Raw genomic sequence first — 19,137 nt, forward strand, 5'->3', positions numbered from 1 at the left:
GAGATAGCATCTAAGTTTTTGACATGGTCCTTGAACTTGTGATCTTCCTGCCTCAGCCTCTGGAATGGCTGAGATTACAGGTGTGTGCCACCATACCCAGTTTCCTGTTACTGTTACTTTCTTTTTAAATTCAGATTTCTCTTTTCAATATTTTTTTTTTCTTTTTTTGGGTGGTGGTGTGGTAGGTGGGTGTTGGGGATTGAACCCTAAGCCTAAGACATACTAGGTAAACTCTCTACCACTGAGCTGCACCCCCAGCCTAGTCTTTGTTTCTGATGATACAGTGACATTGGTGAACAAAGATTTCTCATAAAGTATAACTGACCTCCTGTCACAGTTGTAGAACCCACGGTCCCTCTACTTCCCTTAGTATATCAATGCTATTATTTAATCCTCTCAATAAGAAAAAGGATTAAAAGGAAGGAAGAAGAGACCAACTAATAGAGACAAAGTATGTCTCCTAGAGCATGGAAGACAGGGCATCCTCTGGGGATCTTATTTAAAAGGGCCTAAAATGTAGCCTTTTGACATTTTTCAAATGAGGTTCTAAATGTATGCAACGAAACTGACTGACAGGATTTAAAAAACAAATTGGGCTGGGGAATATAGCTCATTGGTAGATGTAATTGCGTAGCAGCCTAAGACCTTGGGTTCATTCCCCACTACCCCAAAAATAAACCAGAAGTTATTACTATTATATTTTTTTGAGATGGGGTTTTTCCTGTATTGTCCAAGCAGGCCTCAAACTCACAATCCTCCCCCCTGAGCCTCCTGAGTCTCTGGGATTGTAGGTACCACCACATCCCACCAGAAGTCAGTCTTCATGCAGCTTTAAACTTACATCCTTTTGTTGGACTAGTCTGTTGTTAGCTGACCACGGATCACATCATGTATAATATTAATTATCTTATGAGTAGTACAAATAAATTGCATTTTTTGCCATTAAATTATTTATTTGTTAAAAGGCAAAAATTTAAGCTAGACCACATATTCTGTCGTGAGAAATGGCATTTCATTAGTTGTTGATATTACTAGGAGGCTTAACAACTAGAAATGGCCCAGGCCTCTCATGACTTCTGAGGGTTTCTATTGAAAAATGAATGTATGTGTGTTGAGCTTATGCTAGGCACTTGGATACATTATCCTTTTATTTAAGAACTTACCTTAAAGTTAGGCAGGCGAACACAAGCAATAGAACGTGTTTAGCTGTAAAAAAAAAAAATTTTAAACAAAACAAAAACAGTGAAAAAAAGATATTTAAACTGTTCCAAGTCAGTGTATGCTAAGTGATGAGTGAATAGTACTGACAGTAAATGGGGTAAATGGGGTAGGAATTCAGGTGATGGAGACCTCATTGTGGTTCCGGCAGCTTAAGGAGGATCTCATAAAGTGCTCTTGACCTGACTACACTTGACTTGGGCCTCAGGAAGAAGGGACGAATAATCCAAGCAGAGAGGACAATGTGGGCAGATCCCTAGAGACAGAGCACAGTTACTTCATTGCAATGCTTTGGTATAACTTTCATTGGTTGAAGGAATAGGAGAGGGATCTGAATATGGTGGAAATTTCAAGAATTATTCCTGGAGAAAGTGACCCTTGAAACTGGCATAGGATAAAGTGATTGTTTCTCTTGTCAGGAACAAATAAGAGCAGTTGACATTTATTAAGATATGCTATGTGCAAGACTCCTGTAGCCCTTAACATGAATCATTCATTTAACCTCCCTACAAGTGAGCATTATAGGTATTGGTTATTTTTACTCCTGTTTCACAGGGGGGCAGTTGACATATTTGCTCACAAGCATGCAGCTAGTAAGCAACTGAGCTTTCTCAACCATGAATCTGTCCAATTCCTTCTAGATAGATTTTCGTGGGAAGCTCTAATCAACAGAAGCTGAAACTGAAGACTGAGATTTGGCTTGCATAGTGTTTTTTAAGATGTTGACTTAGCTGCCAGTATTTAAAAATCAGTATGTTTCACATAAAGATCAGCTCTTCTGGTTAAGTTGGAAGGTGTGGGCAAGTCAGTTTGGCATTTCTTCAGGAATTTCCAGGGCTGGTGGTGTTCAGCAAATTCAGCTTTATGTAGATTCTTTCTCTAGGGGCAGATAGCTACCATTTTACCCTTGACCAGTCCCTGCCCCCAAACCCCCATGCTTAGCTATGAAACTGAAACTTTATGCCTGTCTTGATTTATTCATTTATGTTAATGCCTGGCTCCTACAGTATGATCTACTCTTACAAAATGAGGACTTATATGGGGGAATCCCTTACTTTTCCTTAACCCTCCAGGACTATTTCCTTACTTAGGACCCTGAATGAGTTTAAAAAACACCATACAAGGAAGAACTTGGTGACTAATGTCTTAGTTAGCTTCTGCATTGCTGTGACCATTGTTGTACCCGGAAGGAACAACTTAGAAGAGGAAAAGTTTATTTTGGCTCATAGTATCAGATTTCTCAGTTCATAGATGACTGACTCCATTGCTTGGGCCCAAGGTGAGACAGCACGTCATGGTAGAAGGGACGGCAGAGGGAAAACTGAGTTCCTCATGGTGGGGTCAGGAAACAGAGGGAGAGTGGGGAAAGAGCCAAAGGGAAGATGCACCCTTCCAGGGAACACCCCACTGACTCACCTTCTAACCCTGCCTCCAGTTACCACCTAGTGATTCCATTCAAGCTAGTATAGAGTAGTTACTGCTCTCATAATCCAGTCATTTTACTTCTGAAAATTCCTGCATTAACAGGCACTTTTAGGAGATACCTCTTAACTAAACCATAACAACTTGTTAGGTGGGCAGATGAACTGTTTGGTTAAGTTTCAAAGTTGGGTCTTTGGGGCCATGAGGATACTATTGACAAGTATTATGAAACTTGTATGAAAATGGTTTAATTTTGGCCATGCTTCTCCTCCCGCAGATCTCTTTGAATCCAAAGATACAAGCATGCAGCTTAAGTGATGGGTTTATAATTGTAGCAGACCAGTCCGTGATACTGCTTGACAGTGTTCATAGATCACTTCAGTTGCATCTTATATTTGGTAAGTCTAATGAAATACATTGGAAGTCAAATATACTTTGCTACAATTTCTCATAGGCTGCCTTTTTAAGGGGGCTATTTTTGTGTTGGGGGGAATGGTACTGAGGATTGAACACAGGGATTGTCTACCACTGAGCTACTTCCCCATCCCTTCTTATATTTTAGTATTCTATCCTGCTGAGGCTAGCCTGGAACTTGCGATCCTCCTGCCTTAGCTTCCTGAGTAGCTGGGATTATAGGCATGTATCCGCATCCCCCTATAAACATGAATTTAGGAATAAATTAAGGGGCAAATCAATGATTGTGTTGAAATTAGTGAAATATTACTAAAGCTTTTTCTTTCAAGTGTAGAAATTTTTGCAAGAAAGGTGATGCTTGGAGTATTTGCTTAAGAACTTAGACCACCAAAAGGGAATCTGAAGGCATGTATTTGAGAATGTAATCTTGATTGTAGCATAGAGGCAAGAATCCCATATTCATGGAATCTTAACATATCTACCTTGATCAGAACACAAGATTCACAATGTCACCAGCAATTTAGTGGACTGTGTAACCTTTAATACATTTGTGTGAGGATATTTGCTGCCGAATAATTTTAGTTAATAAGCCAGTTACATGCTGTTGCTTTTATCTCTCACTCTTCTCCTCTGTTCCCTTACCAGTCACCTTGGTCTTCCTGCTGTTGCGTAGACACAGGCCAGCCCCCACCTGGTGACCCTTGACCAGCCATGCCCACTGTCTGGAATTCTTTATCCCTTTGGCTAACTTCCTCCCTCCCTCAAATCTTCCTGAGTGATTTGTTTAATAATGCAAAATGCATAGTTCTTCCAAGCTCTTTTCTTACTCTGCTCTCCTTTTTCTCTTTTCCAGAACACTTATCTCCTTCTCATGAATCTTATAATTTGCTTATTATGTTGTTTTTTCACCTATTTCTGTGTGAGAATTTGAGCTCCTTTTTAAAAATTTTAAATTCTAATTGGTTATCCATGACAGTAGAATGCATTTTGACACATTGTACACAAATGGAGCATAACTTCTCATCCCCCTGACGGTATGTGGTGCTGAGTCACACCAGTAGTGTAATCATCATGATACAGAGTAATAATGTCTGTCTCATTGTGCTGTCCTTCCCATCACCACCACTTCACACCTCTCCTCCCTCCCCTCTGCATAATCTAAAGTTCCTTCATTCTTCCCTACCCACTCCCATATGGAATAGCATCCATTTATCAGAGAAAATATTTGATCTTTGGTTTTTTGGGATTGGCTTATTTCACTTAGCATGATATTCTCTAGGTCCATCCATTTACCTGCTAAGGCCATAATTTCATTCTTCTTTAAGGTTGAGTAATATTCCATGGTGTATATTTATCACATTTTATTTATCCATTCATCTGTTGAAGGGCATCTAGGATGGTTCCATAATTTAGCCATTGTGAATTGAGCTGTTATAAACATTGATGTTTCTGTGTCACTGTAGTATCTGATTTTAAGTCCTTTTGGTATAAACTAAGGAGGGTATAGATGGGTCAAACAGTGATTCCATTCCAGGTTTTCTGAGGAATCTCTGTACTGCTTTCCAAAGTGGTTGCACCAATCTGTAGTACCACCAGCAATGTATGAGTGTACCGAATTTGTGCTCATAAGAAGTGCTTAGCACAAAATACGTGCTCCATTAGTACTGAATTTGAAGTCCTTAATGGCGGGAACTTGTTATTCTCAGATGTACACAAAAGACTCAGAACAATGCTTAGCACATAATAAGTGCTCCATAAATATTTATTGACCAAATAAAAATTAGTAGTGTTTTCTTGTTTTACTTTCATCTCAACTTTTTTGAATTAGAAACAGCCTAAATCATTGACTTTCTAGAGACAAAATTTGTAATTCTTTTTCATATTGACAATAAGCATTTTTCAAGGCAGTTTATAATAAAACTTTGATTTGAAAATTTGCAGATACTGAAGTGGATGTAGTTGGCCTGTGTCAAGGAGGAGCGTTTCTTTTGGTTGGGGAGAGAAGCGGCAACGTACATCTTATTCATGTGACATCAGAGCAAACATTGCTCACTAACGTAAGATTGCCTAAAGTTTAAGTCATCTTTCAGATAGCTAAAGCTCTAGCCCACCATTAAGTTGTGTTTTAAATGAAAAAAAAAATTTTACATTAAATTTAAGTCTCACTTTAGAAACAAAGTAAATACTGAATTGAAAAATTAAGCTTGAATTTTTTTATTATGCTTGTTCAAAGTAGTTTTCCGTTTTAAAACTGATGTGTCTGGAACATAGGCAGAATTATTAGTAATGATTATTGATACTCCAGGGCTTAGAGAATATAATCCCTCATTTCACTTTTCTGGTTTTAATCTTATTATTGAAATTCATTTGTAATTAGGCTTTTGTTGAGAAAGCTAATGATGAACATCGACGTACTTATCAGAATCTTGTTATTGAGAAAGATGGTTCAAATGAAGGTAAGTGTTCTTGAATTTATTTTGCATGGCTTTTGTTGAATATCCAATAAAAAATTCACACTCATGTTTAACAAATAGTTTAAATTCATTGTATGCTACCTATACTGCATTAAGGTTTCTTTTGATGCAGTTAATAAGAAGCAATTTTTTTTCTTAGCACTTTTCAGAGGATTAAATATATGCTTTTCCTAAACATAATGTTTTCTACTCATTTTTACAAGGAGACTTTTTAAAAAATGTTTTTGTGGGTTTCAGCATATTATAGTTTGATTTCAATAAAGGTTAACTGGAGTATAATTTATTCTGGTTTATCTGACTCTTTTCTGGAACCTGATGTTTAGTTTTCAAATAAAAGATTCAAAGAAGTTTAACATTTTTTATGAATAACTTACCAACTTTTGCAAATAAGCTTTATCTGTAATGTTACTACTGTATTATTTGATTAAAATTTAAATGAGTAAATTGACATTTTTAAATTAGTTCCAGAGACTGGTTTAAATTTGTATCCATATGACTTTAGAGAAACTGATTTTGATTTTGTTTTAATAGGTACCTATTATATGTTGCTTCTTACAAACAGTGGATTTTTTTATGTTACAAACCTTCAGCTTGTAAAAATTCAGCAAGGTATGTGATACATTATTTTCTTATTAATTTGCAGCAATATTTATTAGTTTTCCAGGTAAATTTTCAAATATTCTCTTTAAGAATGTTTTATTTTAATTTCATTTATATTAAGTATGCTTTGAAATATTCAGAGTACACTTAAACTTTCCTCTATTTTAGCTGCCATAGAATCTGAAGAAATATAATTTGATTATAACCTTCAAGAAGTTTACAACTTAGTTGGGGAGAAAAGATACACACTAGCACAAAAATAAATGCTTTTGTTGAAATGAATGAACCTAGAAAATGGAAATGACTGTAAGTGTTGGTAGGGTAGAGCAGTAATCTATAACATATTCAGTGATTGGTATGGACATAGTCCCTTTAAGCAAGGGAAGACTGAAGAATTGGTTCAGAGCATATATTCAACAAATATTTTAAAACTTTTTCTATGTGCTAGGCCTGTGTTAAGTCCTGCATGTATCACAAGGCTTAAGATCCATAGTTCTGAGGTTTAGTGAAGGAGCTAGATAAGTAAAAGAGCTATTCTAAAGGAGAGTAAGAAGTGATCAAGACGTCACACTGGAGCAGGGAGACCTTCTTGGTAGGAAGAAACATGGGAAGGGCGTGGGTGGGGCAGAGAGGCACCATGGGGACGTTCAGTCGGTGTGGCTGGTACCCTAAATACACTACGTTCTCACAATTTATACCACTGATCAAGGATGATACTGAAAAGTTAGTGCTAACTTACGACTTTTGACACAAAAGGGATTACTTGAATTATTCTATAGATTGATACCACAAGTTTAGCCTGCTTTCTTTTTTAATGCAGCAATTGAGAATGCAGATTTGGATACAGCCAAAAAGGTAAGAATACAGAACCATATTGTCCTCTTTAAACTTACATTGAATATAAATACAGACAGCATTTCTGTGTATAATTGCTATTTTAGGAATTGCTGTGACTGCCACCTTTACTCTCCACACTGGAGATTGAACCCAGGGCACTTTACCACTGAGTTACTTCCCTAGCCCTTTTTATTTTTTTATTTCGAGCTAGGATCTCTCTCATTTGCCAGTGTAGGCCTCAAATTTGCAATCCTCTTATCTCAGCCTTCCAAGTAGCTTGAATTGCACGTGTGTGCAAGCATGCCTAGCTTGATGTGACATTTTAATATCATTTCTGTTAAAAAACACATTTATATCTGATTGATTTAAATTGATTTTTGTGGAGCATAAAGAAAAAAGTACATGTAACATACCAACTTTTTTTTTTTTTTTTTCAGTTACAAGGACAAATCAAATCCAGTTTTATTTCTACTGAAAATTATCATGCTCTTGGTTGTCTCAATCTTGTGACTGGAGATTTAGCAAGTGAAACTCCTGTGATAATTGGGGTAATTCTTTTTATAAAATTTTGTTTTATGGTGCCTGAAGTGTTCTCTTTTTAGTTAAATTATAAGTTAATTTGTGACATGTATCACAAACAGGGATTTTTAAAAATTAAGTTAGTAAAATTAACTCAATAAACTTAAATTTCTCTCTTGGAAAAATAGTGCATCTTTATTTTCACTAGTCTGTCCCTGAAATTTTAGCATTTCTTTGAATTCTGAATATAGGCAGAAACAACAAAAAACAAAACCAAAAAATTCCAGTTACAGCAGTACCTGTGACTTTGTTTTGTGAAATCGAAATCATAGATTTAAAAATAATCATATTAATGCAGTTATCTGAAATACTGTTTGCACGTGGATACTTTAAAGATTATGGTGGCCATAGACTATTGGAATGTATATTTACTATTGGTAACAAAGTAAAGGTTTTATGGATCCATTTTATTTTGTTTTTTGCCTACATGTATAAGTGAATGAAATACTACATTTCAAATGGCGATTTGAGAAAATAAAGATGTAAATTTTTTCCCATCCTGGTTCACAATTCCCTGGAATCTTGAAATAAGCCTTTTAAGAACCTCTGTATTAGTGGTCCAAGAGAATCTGAATTCCTAGTTCTTATCTTGAAGGTGATCCTACCTTATTCTTCATCTTGTGTAGCCAACCTCCTGGCAAATACCTTTCGTTAGTAAAGGGGGAAACTGGACAAAAAAGTACATAGAGGAGCACAGTTCCCTTTCTGAGGGTGGTTGGAAGACAGCTCAGAAGATGATATTACTGTGTCATGTCTCATGTTTTGTAGTTGTTTTCTTTTTTTTTTCTCTACTGGGGATTGAACCCAGGATACATGCGAGGCCAGTGCTCTACCACTGAGCTACACCCCCAGCCAATCTGTTGTCTTATGTTTTGTATGGAAAGTAACAATTCATTATTTATATGTCACTTCTAATAACTGGTTATAATTTCTCAGAATTTGGGTGAAAAAGCAGCTAATTCAAGGAGTAGGCAGAAATTCATTACAATTACAGCATTTACAGCGACCTTTTTATTGCCCCATTTATGTCATACATTAAGAAGCAGTTGGGTCTGGGGTTGTAGGCTCAGTGGTAAAGCGCTTGACTAGCATGGGTGAGGTCCTGGATTCAATCCTTGGTACCACTTAAAGACAAATAAATAAAATACAGGTTAATTTTTTAAAAAGAGCAATTAGTTTTATTTTCACATCATGCATATATAGTGCATATATATAGTGCACAGTTTCTAAATAATTTAATATTTATAAAAATTTTCCAAAAATATTTATGATTATTTTATTTTATTTATTTATGGCGGGGGATCCTTACCACTGAGCTATATCCCCAGCCCTTATTTTTATTTTTGAGACAAGTTTTGCTAAGTTGCTGAGGCTGGTCTTGAACTTTTGATCCTTCTGCATCAGCCTCCTGAGTCACTGCAGTAACAGGCTTCTGTCATTGCACTCGACTACTAGTGGTTATTTTAATAAAAATATTTAGCAAAGACAGTATTTACATTGTAATGCTAGAAAAGTCTTAGAAAGTTCACTCTGTCTTTAGGGTGAACTGCCTGAATGTACTTACTCCTTATTAAATATTCATGTGATAAACAATATTAATAACTCACTGTTTTTTCTATTCTCTCCTAAAACTGAGAGGAACTGGGAGGCAAAAACTGATTGGACTTTAAATCTGTAAATATATTTTGAAATTAGTAATGTACACAATTTGCATGTTTCTATTTTGAGGAAGGTTCAGGTCTTAGGACCAAATTTGCAATTGATGTACTATATTTGCTTTTCTAGGGAATCGGTAATTGTGCATTCTCAAAATGGGAACCAGATTCTTCCAAGAAAGGAATGACAGTTAAGAATCATATTGATGCAGAGATTATTAAAGGTAAAATTAATCAATGAAAGTATTTCTGGCAGTTTTCAGTGAGTTCTAGTTTTCTTGTTATTCTTAGGCTGGTCAATGGGCCTTTGAACATTCCACTCTTTGAAGCAAGCCAGATTAGTTTGCTGATTGTCCATACATGACCATTCTTGACACGTTGCCATTGTTACTCTTCCTTTTGGGAGATTTTGCTATCCTGAGTGTGTTAGTTTTCCAATTTTAATATGACTCTTTGTAACACTGAAATAAATTCTTAGACATCTTGCTTTTTCTTTTGTAGGTGCAAAGAAGTTCCAACTGATAGACAATCTGCTTTTCATTCTTGACACCGAGGTATGTGTCTTATGTATCTACTTAAGTATTTGCATTTCATACTGTTTTTTGTGTGTTCATTTTTGTAATGCTGGGGATTGAACCCAGGACCTTGAAGCATGTAAAATAAACACTATGTACTTTAGTCCTGATTCTCTAAACAATAGAAAAGGTTAGCTAGGTGTGGTGGCACATGCCCCACATTCCTCCTACTCAGGGTACTGAGGCAGGAAGATTGCAAGTCCAAGGCCAGCCTGGGCCACTTAACGAGATTCTGTCTTAAAATAAAAAATAATAATTTTAAAAAGGTATTGGTTGGAATGTCCTTGGGTTCAATCTCCAGTACAATAAATAAATAAATTAGTTAATGAAATAAAAATAAATAAGGGCTGGGGATGTAACTCAGTTGTAGAGTACTCCTGGGTTCAATCCCCAGCACCACCACCACCACCACCACAACAACAACAAGAAACCAGTACAAATGTTGTCAAACTTACCAAGACAAGGACTTTAGTTGGAGTGATTACTATCTTGCATACTATACTTAATTTCAACATGTGTGGGTGTGCGCGTGTGTGTGTAAATGTCCTGAAGTGTAATTTATAATCAGTCATTAAAAAAGACATGTGAGGGGGTTGGAGATATAGCTCAGTTGGTAGAGTGCTTACCTTGAATGCACGTGGCCCTGGGTTCAATCCCCAGCACTGCACAAACATAAAAGGAAAGGTGTGAAGGCTGGGGTTGTGGCTCAGTGGTGGAGCACTCGCTTGCATGTTTGAGGCACTGGGCTTGATGCTCAGCACCACATAAAACAAATAGATAAAATAAAGTTATGTGTCTATATACAACTAAAAAATAATTTAAAAAATTAAAACGTGAGTGGAATGTCTCTCTTTCAGAATGTGCTGAGTTTGTGGGATGTCTATACTCTCACTCCCATATGGAACTGGCCCTCCCTTCACATAGAGGAGTTTCTCCTCACTACAGAAGCAGATTCTCCTTCATCAGTCACCTGGTATGTTATGACTGGCTAGTAATTTTCCTTCTCTTAGCACCAGATTTCTTATCTGATTTTTTTTAAACCAGTGTTCTAAATTATACTGTGGTTGTCTGACAGAGGCAGGACCAACTTGTTGTTGGTATTCCATTGGAAACAAATAGGCAATAGGAACCTCCAGTAATTGTGTTAGAAACAGATTGTCAGTTAGACTATAAATGTGGAGAAATAGAATCGGAGGTCTTCTCTGTAAATCCCTTACAACTTCTATTCAAGAAGTTGTAACACATCTAGCAATTAGCAAAGCATGTTTGATTTACATGTAGCTTTTTTTCCTCTCTTTTAGGCAAGGGATTACAAATCTCAAATAGTAACTCTCACAACTGCAACTGATAAAAAGGTACTGGAAATTTTACTTCATGCTTGTCTTATTATGTGTTAGAAATGTATTTGCAAATACAAAAATAGATGTTAAGCAATGCTCACAATGTATTAGCTCTTAGTACACACAGACACTTCAAAATCAGAAATAATCCTACAGAACTCCTTTTTTCCATTTAAAAAAAAGTGATATAAATCTTAGCTCCACTTTTTAAAAATAGTTTTTTAGAAATCAGATCGTCCCTAAGTGTTTATTAGAGTGAATCTTACAAGTTCTGATGCCAAAGGATCACATTCACCTTAAATACAAGTTGTGGAATAGATTTAGGTATCTGGATTTTTATTCCACAGATGTGAAAGATGGAATAAAACATAATTTATGTGTAACATTTAAATAATACAATAACAAGTTTACTTGTGAAGGAATTTTTTGCATTTAGCTTTATACCAGGTGTGGAGTGCTTGATCTAGATTGTCAGATGCTCTTTTGTGCATGTAGTTTTATAATGACCCACTCAATTAGTTACTTTTCTATTTCTCTTAGATGAGAAACCTTATGGTTTATTCATTACCTACAATGGAAATATTATATTCTTTGGAAGTGTCTAGTATTTCTTCTCTGGTTCAAACAGGAATTAGCACAGTAAGTTTGTACATATTTTAAATGACTTTTACTAATTTTTTAAAAACTTAAGAGTAACTAACCCTCAATATCTGAATCCTAGTGGAATACCTGAATAGATCTCAAGTCTGTAACTGTATTTATTGTTAACACAGCTCCTCAGATATACTTTCTGACCAGATTTGTCTTCATATTAAAAAAAAGAAGAAAAGAAAGAAGAGAAAGAAAATAAAATTAATCAAATAAACATCAGTCATCTGCTTATTCAATATATTGTTTCTTTATCAGTAACAGAGATGATAATTTTAGGAGGGGACTGGTGTTTTTATTTTTTAATTGTACAAATTCATGGGTTGCAGTATGATGATTCAATACATGTCTAAAGCATGTGACAATCAAATCAAGGTATTAGCATTTCCATTTCCTTAAATATTACTTAAAATGCTTTGATTAGGACTGGGGTTGTGGCTTAGTGGTAGAGCACTCGCCTGTCATGTGTGAGGCACTGGGTTCAAGTCTGAGCACCACATAAAAATAAATAAATAAAGTAAAGGCATCATGTCCATCTATAACTAAAAAAGACATTAAATATTTTGATTAACTTAATTGTATATAATTATATGGTGTGATGTATTTTTTTAAATTGTGATCTTGAAAAAAACGTTTTACCATATTTGTTTCATTTCTCACTCTTTCTTTTTTTAAAACGATATAGATCAAACCCTGGGCCTCAGGTATGCTAGGCAAACACTTTATCACTTCCCTACATCCCTAGCCCTTTTAATTTTTTTATTTTGTGACAGGGTGTCTTTAAGTTGCTCAGATTGATCTGGAACTTGGCAAACCTCCTGCCTCAGCCTTCCAGATACCTAGAGCATACCCAAATATAGGCATGTACCACCTCACCCTTCTTGTTCTGTTTCTTTTTATATGCACACATACACACAATATTTTTCTAAACAATTTAGAAATTACTTATGGACTTTCTGTCTTCTCACTTCTAAATGCTTTAGCAAGTATATTTTAAGAATAAAGTTATTCTGCTGGGCACGGTGGTACATGTCTATAATTTCTGCAACTACAAATGCTATGGTAGGAGGATTGCAAGTTCAAGGCCAACCTCAACACTTAGCCAGGCCCTAAACAACTTAGCGAGACCCTCTCTCAAAATAAAAAATAAAAGGAGCAATGGATATTGCTTATTGATGAATCACCCCTGTGTTCAATCCCCAGTACCCCCCCCCAAAATTAAATAAATAAGTAAGAATAAGGTCATTCTCCTACAGTATAGTTCCTATAATCTGAAAACTTAACATTGATCCAATACTGTTATAAAATATACCTTCCAAATCCAGATTAACCAATTGTGTCAATTACTTTAAAGCCATTATTATTTTTTAAATCCAAGATCTAATCAAGGATCATTTATTGAATTTAGTTGTCATGGTCATGGGTTGTCCCATTTAGAATATTTCCATTTTTGAAGAGTTCCAGCATCTGCTTTTGTTGAATGACCCTCTGTGTGGATTTGTCTGATTGTTTCATCATGGTTAGATCCATGCTGAGCTCTTTTAACACAAGTACTACTAGGAAATTCTGGGTCCTACCCACATTACAGTAAGTGCCTCATTCCCACTTGTTCTGTATCTGTTTTGTTAAATTTGATTTCTCAACTAGGACATTTCTGCCAGATTTTTCCATTTGTAAAGATACATTTTCCCATTTATAATTCATAAGTAATGTGCGAGGTGTTATTTTGAGACTATGGGAAATTGGATGTTTCTTAACCAGTTGTTATTCTAGCATTTCTATCTTTGAATTTTAATCAAGTTTTTGTTTTTGTAGGACACCATATATCTTCTGGAAGGAATTGACAAAAATGATCCAAAGTAGGTCATGTTTTGTTTTATCCAAGAAGTTGTTAAGTAACAAGTAAGTTAAAATTTGCTCATTAACCCTAGAGAAGCAGGGTGCTTACAGCATGATCTTTTTCAGGCTGTCTGAGGATGCCACCTCTCTTTAGTTGCTCAGGTATCTCACAGAAGCTCTACCAGAAAGCAGGTAACTTCTTTTCTTTTAAGTTCTACCCTTTAACCAGAAGCTTAAATTCCTTCATTAATAAACTCTGAATGAAATTTCTTTTCAACATACCAGGTTGAGTCCGTTTACTTCACAAACACAGATTTGCTGAAGCTGAGAGCTTTGCTATCCAGTTTGGACTAGATGTGGAGGTAATCGTGCCTATATTCATTCCTTCATTGAAAGGGCCTTTCCTGGTACTCTAGAGGCTTTGGAGACACAGACATGTAAGGTGTTGGAGTTCCATATCATCAGGCCTGTACTAAAGGCATGACTGGTAGAGTAGGAGTCACCAGGAAGAGTGATCCATAATGGGTGAGAAAGACACCATGTCATGGATGTCAGATCATCCAGGGAGGGGAAGGGGATTATAGTGGTAAGAATGGCATGAAGGCAGAAAGTGAGGCTTAGTTTGCTTCCAGGAACACCTGGGAATCAGAACTGGAGTGTAGGTCACCCAAGAAGGGAACAAAAGGAGGTGGTGATGCATAAGCATGGGCCAGAGCTGGAGGGACTGGTGATGGGGAGCTCCTGAGCATGTTAAACAGAAGAGCGTCTCTGTTTAACAGGTTAACATTTGGGAGAAAGGGATAATGATTTGGAAAAGAGTAAACCAAACAGCTCAAGTATCAATTGGGAAACTAAGGAACTTCCCATGAGAGAGCTGAACCAGTCCCATGAAGTTAAGACGTATGAGACAGAGGGAGAAAGAGTGAGGGGAAAGGAGAGGTAGAGACAAGTGACTAAGAGAGGCAGCAGAATCAGCATGATGTAGTGATCACAGGTCAGGAGGGACAGAGGACTCAAGTTTCACTAGTGGGACTCTGGCTCAGAGGACACATTATTGCATGGTGGTGCCGTTATCTAAAATGAGAACTATACATGGGAGAGCAGGTCGTGGGTTCAAGATAAAAGTTCTGCTCTGTAAACATTGAATGTAAGGGATCTGGTAGGTAGGGCTGTCCAGTAGGAAACTGGTAGTGACCTGGACTGACTGAGGCAGGGAACACCAGAGTAGCTCAGCAATCTTGAGAACATGTGGAGTAAAAAGATCAAGAATGAGATTTTGACATGTGGAGGTAGAGAAAAAAAGGACTGTCTTTTCATTTGGGACTCAGTAAAGGAGGGAAACTGCAAGAATGTACAATTATAGAAGCCAAAGGGGAAAATTTTCAGCTTAGTGGGGAGTGATAAGCTATTGCCAGATACTACAGAGAAGACCTGAGTATCAACGCTGAAAGATGGCTGGTGGATTTGGCAATGAGGAAGTGGCTGAATTCCTTGAAAATTTTGTTTCTTAAGAAGGAATGGAGGAGTGGTACATATACACAATGGAATATTATTCAGCCATAAAGAAGAATGAAATTATGGCATTTGCCAATAACTGGGTGGAACTGGGACTATCACATTAAATGAAGTAAGCCCATCTCAAAAAAAACCAAAGGCCAAGTATTCTCTCTGATACATGGATACTAACACATAATAGGGTGGTGGGGAGGGAAGAATTAAAGTCCATTGGACAAAGGGAATTGAAGGGAAGGGAAGGGGGATGGGCATAGGAAAGACAGTAGAATGAATCATATATAACTTTCCCGTGTACATATATAACTACACGACCAATGTAACTCCACATCATGTACAACCACAAGAATGGGGAGTTATACTCCATGTATATGTGATATGTCAAAATACGCTGTACTGTCACATATGACTAAAAAGAACAAGTAAAAAAAAAAGAAGGAATGGAGGAGATCACCCAATTGTAGTTGATTAATATTTAAGCTGGGCATGATGGTACATGCCTATAATCCCAGCAACTCAGGAGGCTAAGGCAGGAGGACCACAAGTTCAAAGCCAGCCTCAGCAACTTATTGAGGCCCTAAGCAACTTAGTGAGACCCTGTCTCAAAAAATAAAAAGGACTGAGGATGTGGCTTAGTTAAGTGCCCCTGGGTTAAATCTGTGGTATGGGGTGGGGGAATTAGTCTTTCTCATAAGGGTACTGAGCAACTATGTGCTGTTTGTTTTAAAAATACAAAATTTTCAGGCATGGTGCTGCACATCTGTAATCCCAGCAATTTGGGAGCCTGAGGCAGGAGGATTGCAAGTTCAAGGCTAGACTCAGCAACTTAGCAAGACCCTGTCTCATAAATAAGAACAATGAAACATAAGGTTTTAAGACATTTTGAATACTTCTGTTTATTGTTTAGAGAGGTTTATTTATTTATTTATTTATTTATTTTTTTTTTTTTTGGGTGCTGGGGAATCAAACCCAGGGCCTTGTGCTTACAAGGCAAGCACTCTACCGACTGAGCTATCTCCCCAACCCCTAGAGAGGTTTATGATTGAAGGGATAAAGAAATGAGTAGCAGATGTAAAACCAAAATAATTGGTACTTCTGGTTGGAGAAAAGAGGATGATATATTAAGAAGAGGGGTCTTAACTATGTTGGGAATATGTCATTCCTTTTTTTTAAATTTTATAACTTATTTATTTATTTGTTTATTTTGTGTGGTGCCGAGGATCGAACCTAGTGCCTCACACGTGCTGGGCATGCGCTCTACCACTGAGCTACAACCCCAGCTTTAGGACTATGTCTTATTTCTTAAGGATGATGAGTATATGAGCATTTGTTGTTATTTTTTTGAATATCTGAGAGATTTCATAACTTAATTTTTAAAAATAGTGAATGGAGCTAAAAGTCAGAGAACCCATGAAAGAAGCGAGGCAAGTAGAGACCTCTCTCTGTTATTGTCTTTAGCGTTCAGAACCGAGAACACGTGTCAAAGTTGGTCTTCTGTGCGTAGGAAAAGGAATCTGAAATTTTAGTTCTGTCTTTTTTTTTTCCTCTCTCTTTTATTTTTGTGGTATTGGGGATTAAGCCCATGGGTGCTCTGCCACTGAACTCTACCCTAGCCCATTTTATTTTTTGTTTTGAGACAGGGTTTTACCAAGTTGCCCAGACTGGCCTCCAACTTGTGATTCTCCTCCTACCTTAGCAGGTGTTCCTAACTCTAGACACTAAAGAATCTTTTATAGACTTAAAAGACTGTACATAAAACACAATTGTGTGATTGCCTTTTAAAAACCAGCTTTAAGGGCAAGGGATTGTGGCTCAGTGGTAGAGTGCTTTCCTAGTGTGTGTAAGGCACTGGATTTGATTTTCAGCACTCATAAATAAGTAAAATAAAGATCCATTGACTACTTAAAAAAAAAAACAACCCAGCCATAAGCTGAGTATGGTGAGCATGCTTGTTATTCCAGTGATTCAGGCTGCTGAGGCAGGAGTTAGAGACCAGCCTGGGAAGGTAGCTAAGCCCTCTTAAAAACAAAACAAACAAAAAAACCCCAGCTGCATTGCTTTTGGTTTGCATAAATTTACATCCATTACTGGACCTTTCTTGAGTCTTTGATGTTTGTTTATAAAAGTGTTAACACTTACATCCATAGAGTTCGATGAGGTGTAAATGCTTTTACTTCTTAGGTTTTTATGAGAATTGAGATAATTTATATTAAATTCTTTCAATTGACCAATAATCATTATACATACCTATAGAGTACAGTGTGATCTTTTGATATATGTTTATATTTTGCAGTAGTTAAATCAAGCAAGTTAATATTCCTGTCACCTCACATACTTACCATTTTTGGGGGTTATGAGAACATTTAAAATCTATTCTTTGCTAGGTATGGCAGTGTATACCTGTTATCCCAGCTGCTCAGGAGACCGAGGTAGGGGATTCTCAAGTTCAAAGCCACTGGGGCAACTTAAGGAGACCCTGTCTCAAAATGAAATACAAAAAAAGGCTAGAGTGTAACTTAGTACTAAGAGCACCTCTGGATTCAAATCCCCAGCCCCACAAGCAAAAAGTCTGGTTAGCAATTTGGAAATCTACAATACATTGTTATTAACTATAGTCACTAATATGCTCAGTAAATGTCTAAAATTATTCTTCTCTCTAATTGAAAATTTGTACACTGTGGTCAACATCTTCCCTTTATCTACCCACTACCCATGGCCTCTGGTAACCACCATTGTACTCTCCTACCCGAGTTCCGTGGTTTAGAGTCCACATGCTTATGAGATCTGCGTACATGTGAGATCCTGCATACATGTGAGGTCCTGCGTACATGTGAGGTCCTGCGTACATGTGAGGTCCTGTGTACATGTGAGGTCCTGCGTACACATGAGATCTGCATACATGTGAGGTCTTGCGTACATGTGAGGTCCTGTGTACATGTGAGGTCCTGCGTACACGTGAGATCTGCATACATGTGAGGTCCTGCGTACAGGTGAGGTCCTGCGTACTTGTGAGATCCTGTGTGCATGTGAGATCGTGCATACATGTGAGATCGTACATACATATGAGGTCGTGCGTACACGTGAGATTCTGTACATGTGAGATCCTGTGTACATGTGAGGTCATGCGTACATGTGAGATCTACATACATATGAGGTCATGCATTGTCTTTTGTGTCTGTCTCATTTCACTTACCAGAGCGTCCTCCACATTCATCCTTATTTTTGCAGATGACAGGATTTCCATCTCTTCTAAGGCTGAATGATATTTCATGGTGTATAGGTGCCACATTTTCTTCATCTATTTACCTGTTGATGGACAGTTGGGTTGCTTGCATATCTTAGCTCATATTAAGCTTTTTGTATGCTGCCTGACATAGTTGAGACTCAATAAAAATGGTTTCCATAATTCCTTTCAGATATCTGTGTTACTTTCTTTTTAAAAATATTTTTAGTTGTAGATGGACACAATACCCTTATTTATTCTATTCTTTATGTTTTTATGTGGTGCTGAGGATGGAACCCAGTGCCTCACACATCCCAGGCCAGCGCTTTACCACTGAGCCCCAACCCCAACCCAGAGTATTACTTTCTTTAAGCTTCATTCCCGACCCACATGAGGATTCATAAGTTGACCTCTCACAGCTGGCTGTGAGAATGTCTTCCTCAGACATTTGTTGTACTTCAAGTCAACTTGCTGTGGCATGTTTACATTACAGCTTGTTTACAAGGTAAAATCAAATGATATATTGGAGACACTAGCTTTAAGTCCTGAGGATACCAGTGAGCAGACTAAATGGCAGCAACTTGTAGATGAAGCTAAAGAAACTCTACATAAAATCCAGGTATGTTTGCCCAGCTACTTCCCAGAGTATTCATATTGATGTGTTGATCAACATTAGGTTGCCTCACTATGCCTTCCTATTTGTGAAATAGGATGATGAGTTTGTAGTGAATTACTGCCTGAAGGCCCAGTGGATAACCTATGAAACCACCCAGGAAATGCTCAATTATGCCAAAGCCAGGG

The 19,137-nt window shown here is 37.1% G+C and overlaps 1 protein-coding gene across 1 annotated transcript in view; it reads left to right on the top strand.

The window, feature by feature from the left end:
• The window catches only part of Kntc1 (kinetochore associated 1), a 79,518-nt gene that overhangs the window by 2,901 nt on the left and 57,480 nt on the right, over positions 1–19,137 (top strand). The window contains 18 exon segments of the mRNA XM_047562543.1: positions 2,918–3,038; positions 4,996–5,111; positions 5,432–5,510; positions 6,060–6,137; positions 6,949–6,983; positions 7,403–7,513; positions 9,330–9,423; positions 9,701–9,753; positions 10,632–10,747; positions 11,076–11,095; positions 11,098–11,129; positions 11,655–11,753; positions 13,578–13,621; positions 13,728–13,793; positions 13,887–13,893; positions 13,895–13,963; positions 18,830–18,955; positions 19,047–19,136. Coding sequence (XP_047418499.1) covers positions 2,918–3,038; positions 4,996–5,111; positions 5,432–5,510; positions 6,060–6,137; positions 6,949–6,983; positions 7,403–7,513; positions 9,330–9,423; positions 9,701–9,753; positions 10,632–10,747; positions 11,076–11,095; positions 11,098–11,129; positions 11,655–11,753; positions 13,578–13,621; positions 13,728–13,793; positions 13,887–13,893; positions 13,895–13,963; positions 18,830–18,955; positions 19,047–19,136 — 1,356 coding nt within the window.

Source organism: Sciurus carolinensis, chromosome 8, assembly GCF_902686445.1.
Source record: "Sciurus carolinensis chromosome 8, mSciCar1.2, whole genome shotgun sequence".
Lineage (NCBI taxonomy): Eukaryota > Metazoa > Chordata > Mammalia > Rodentia > Sciuridae > Sciurus > Sciurus carolinensis.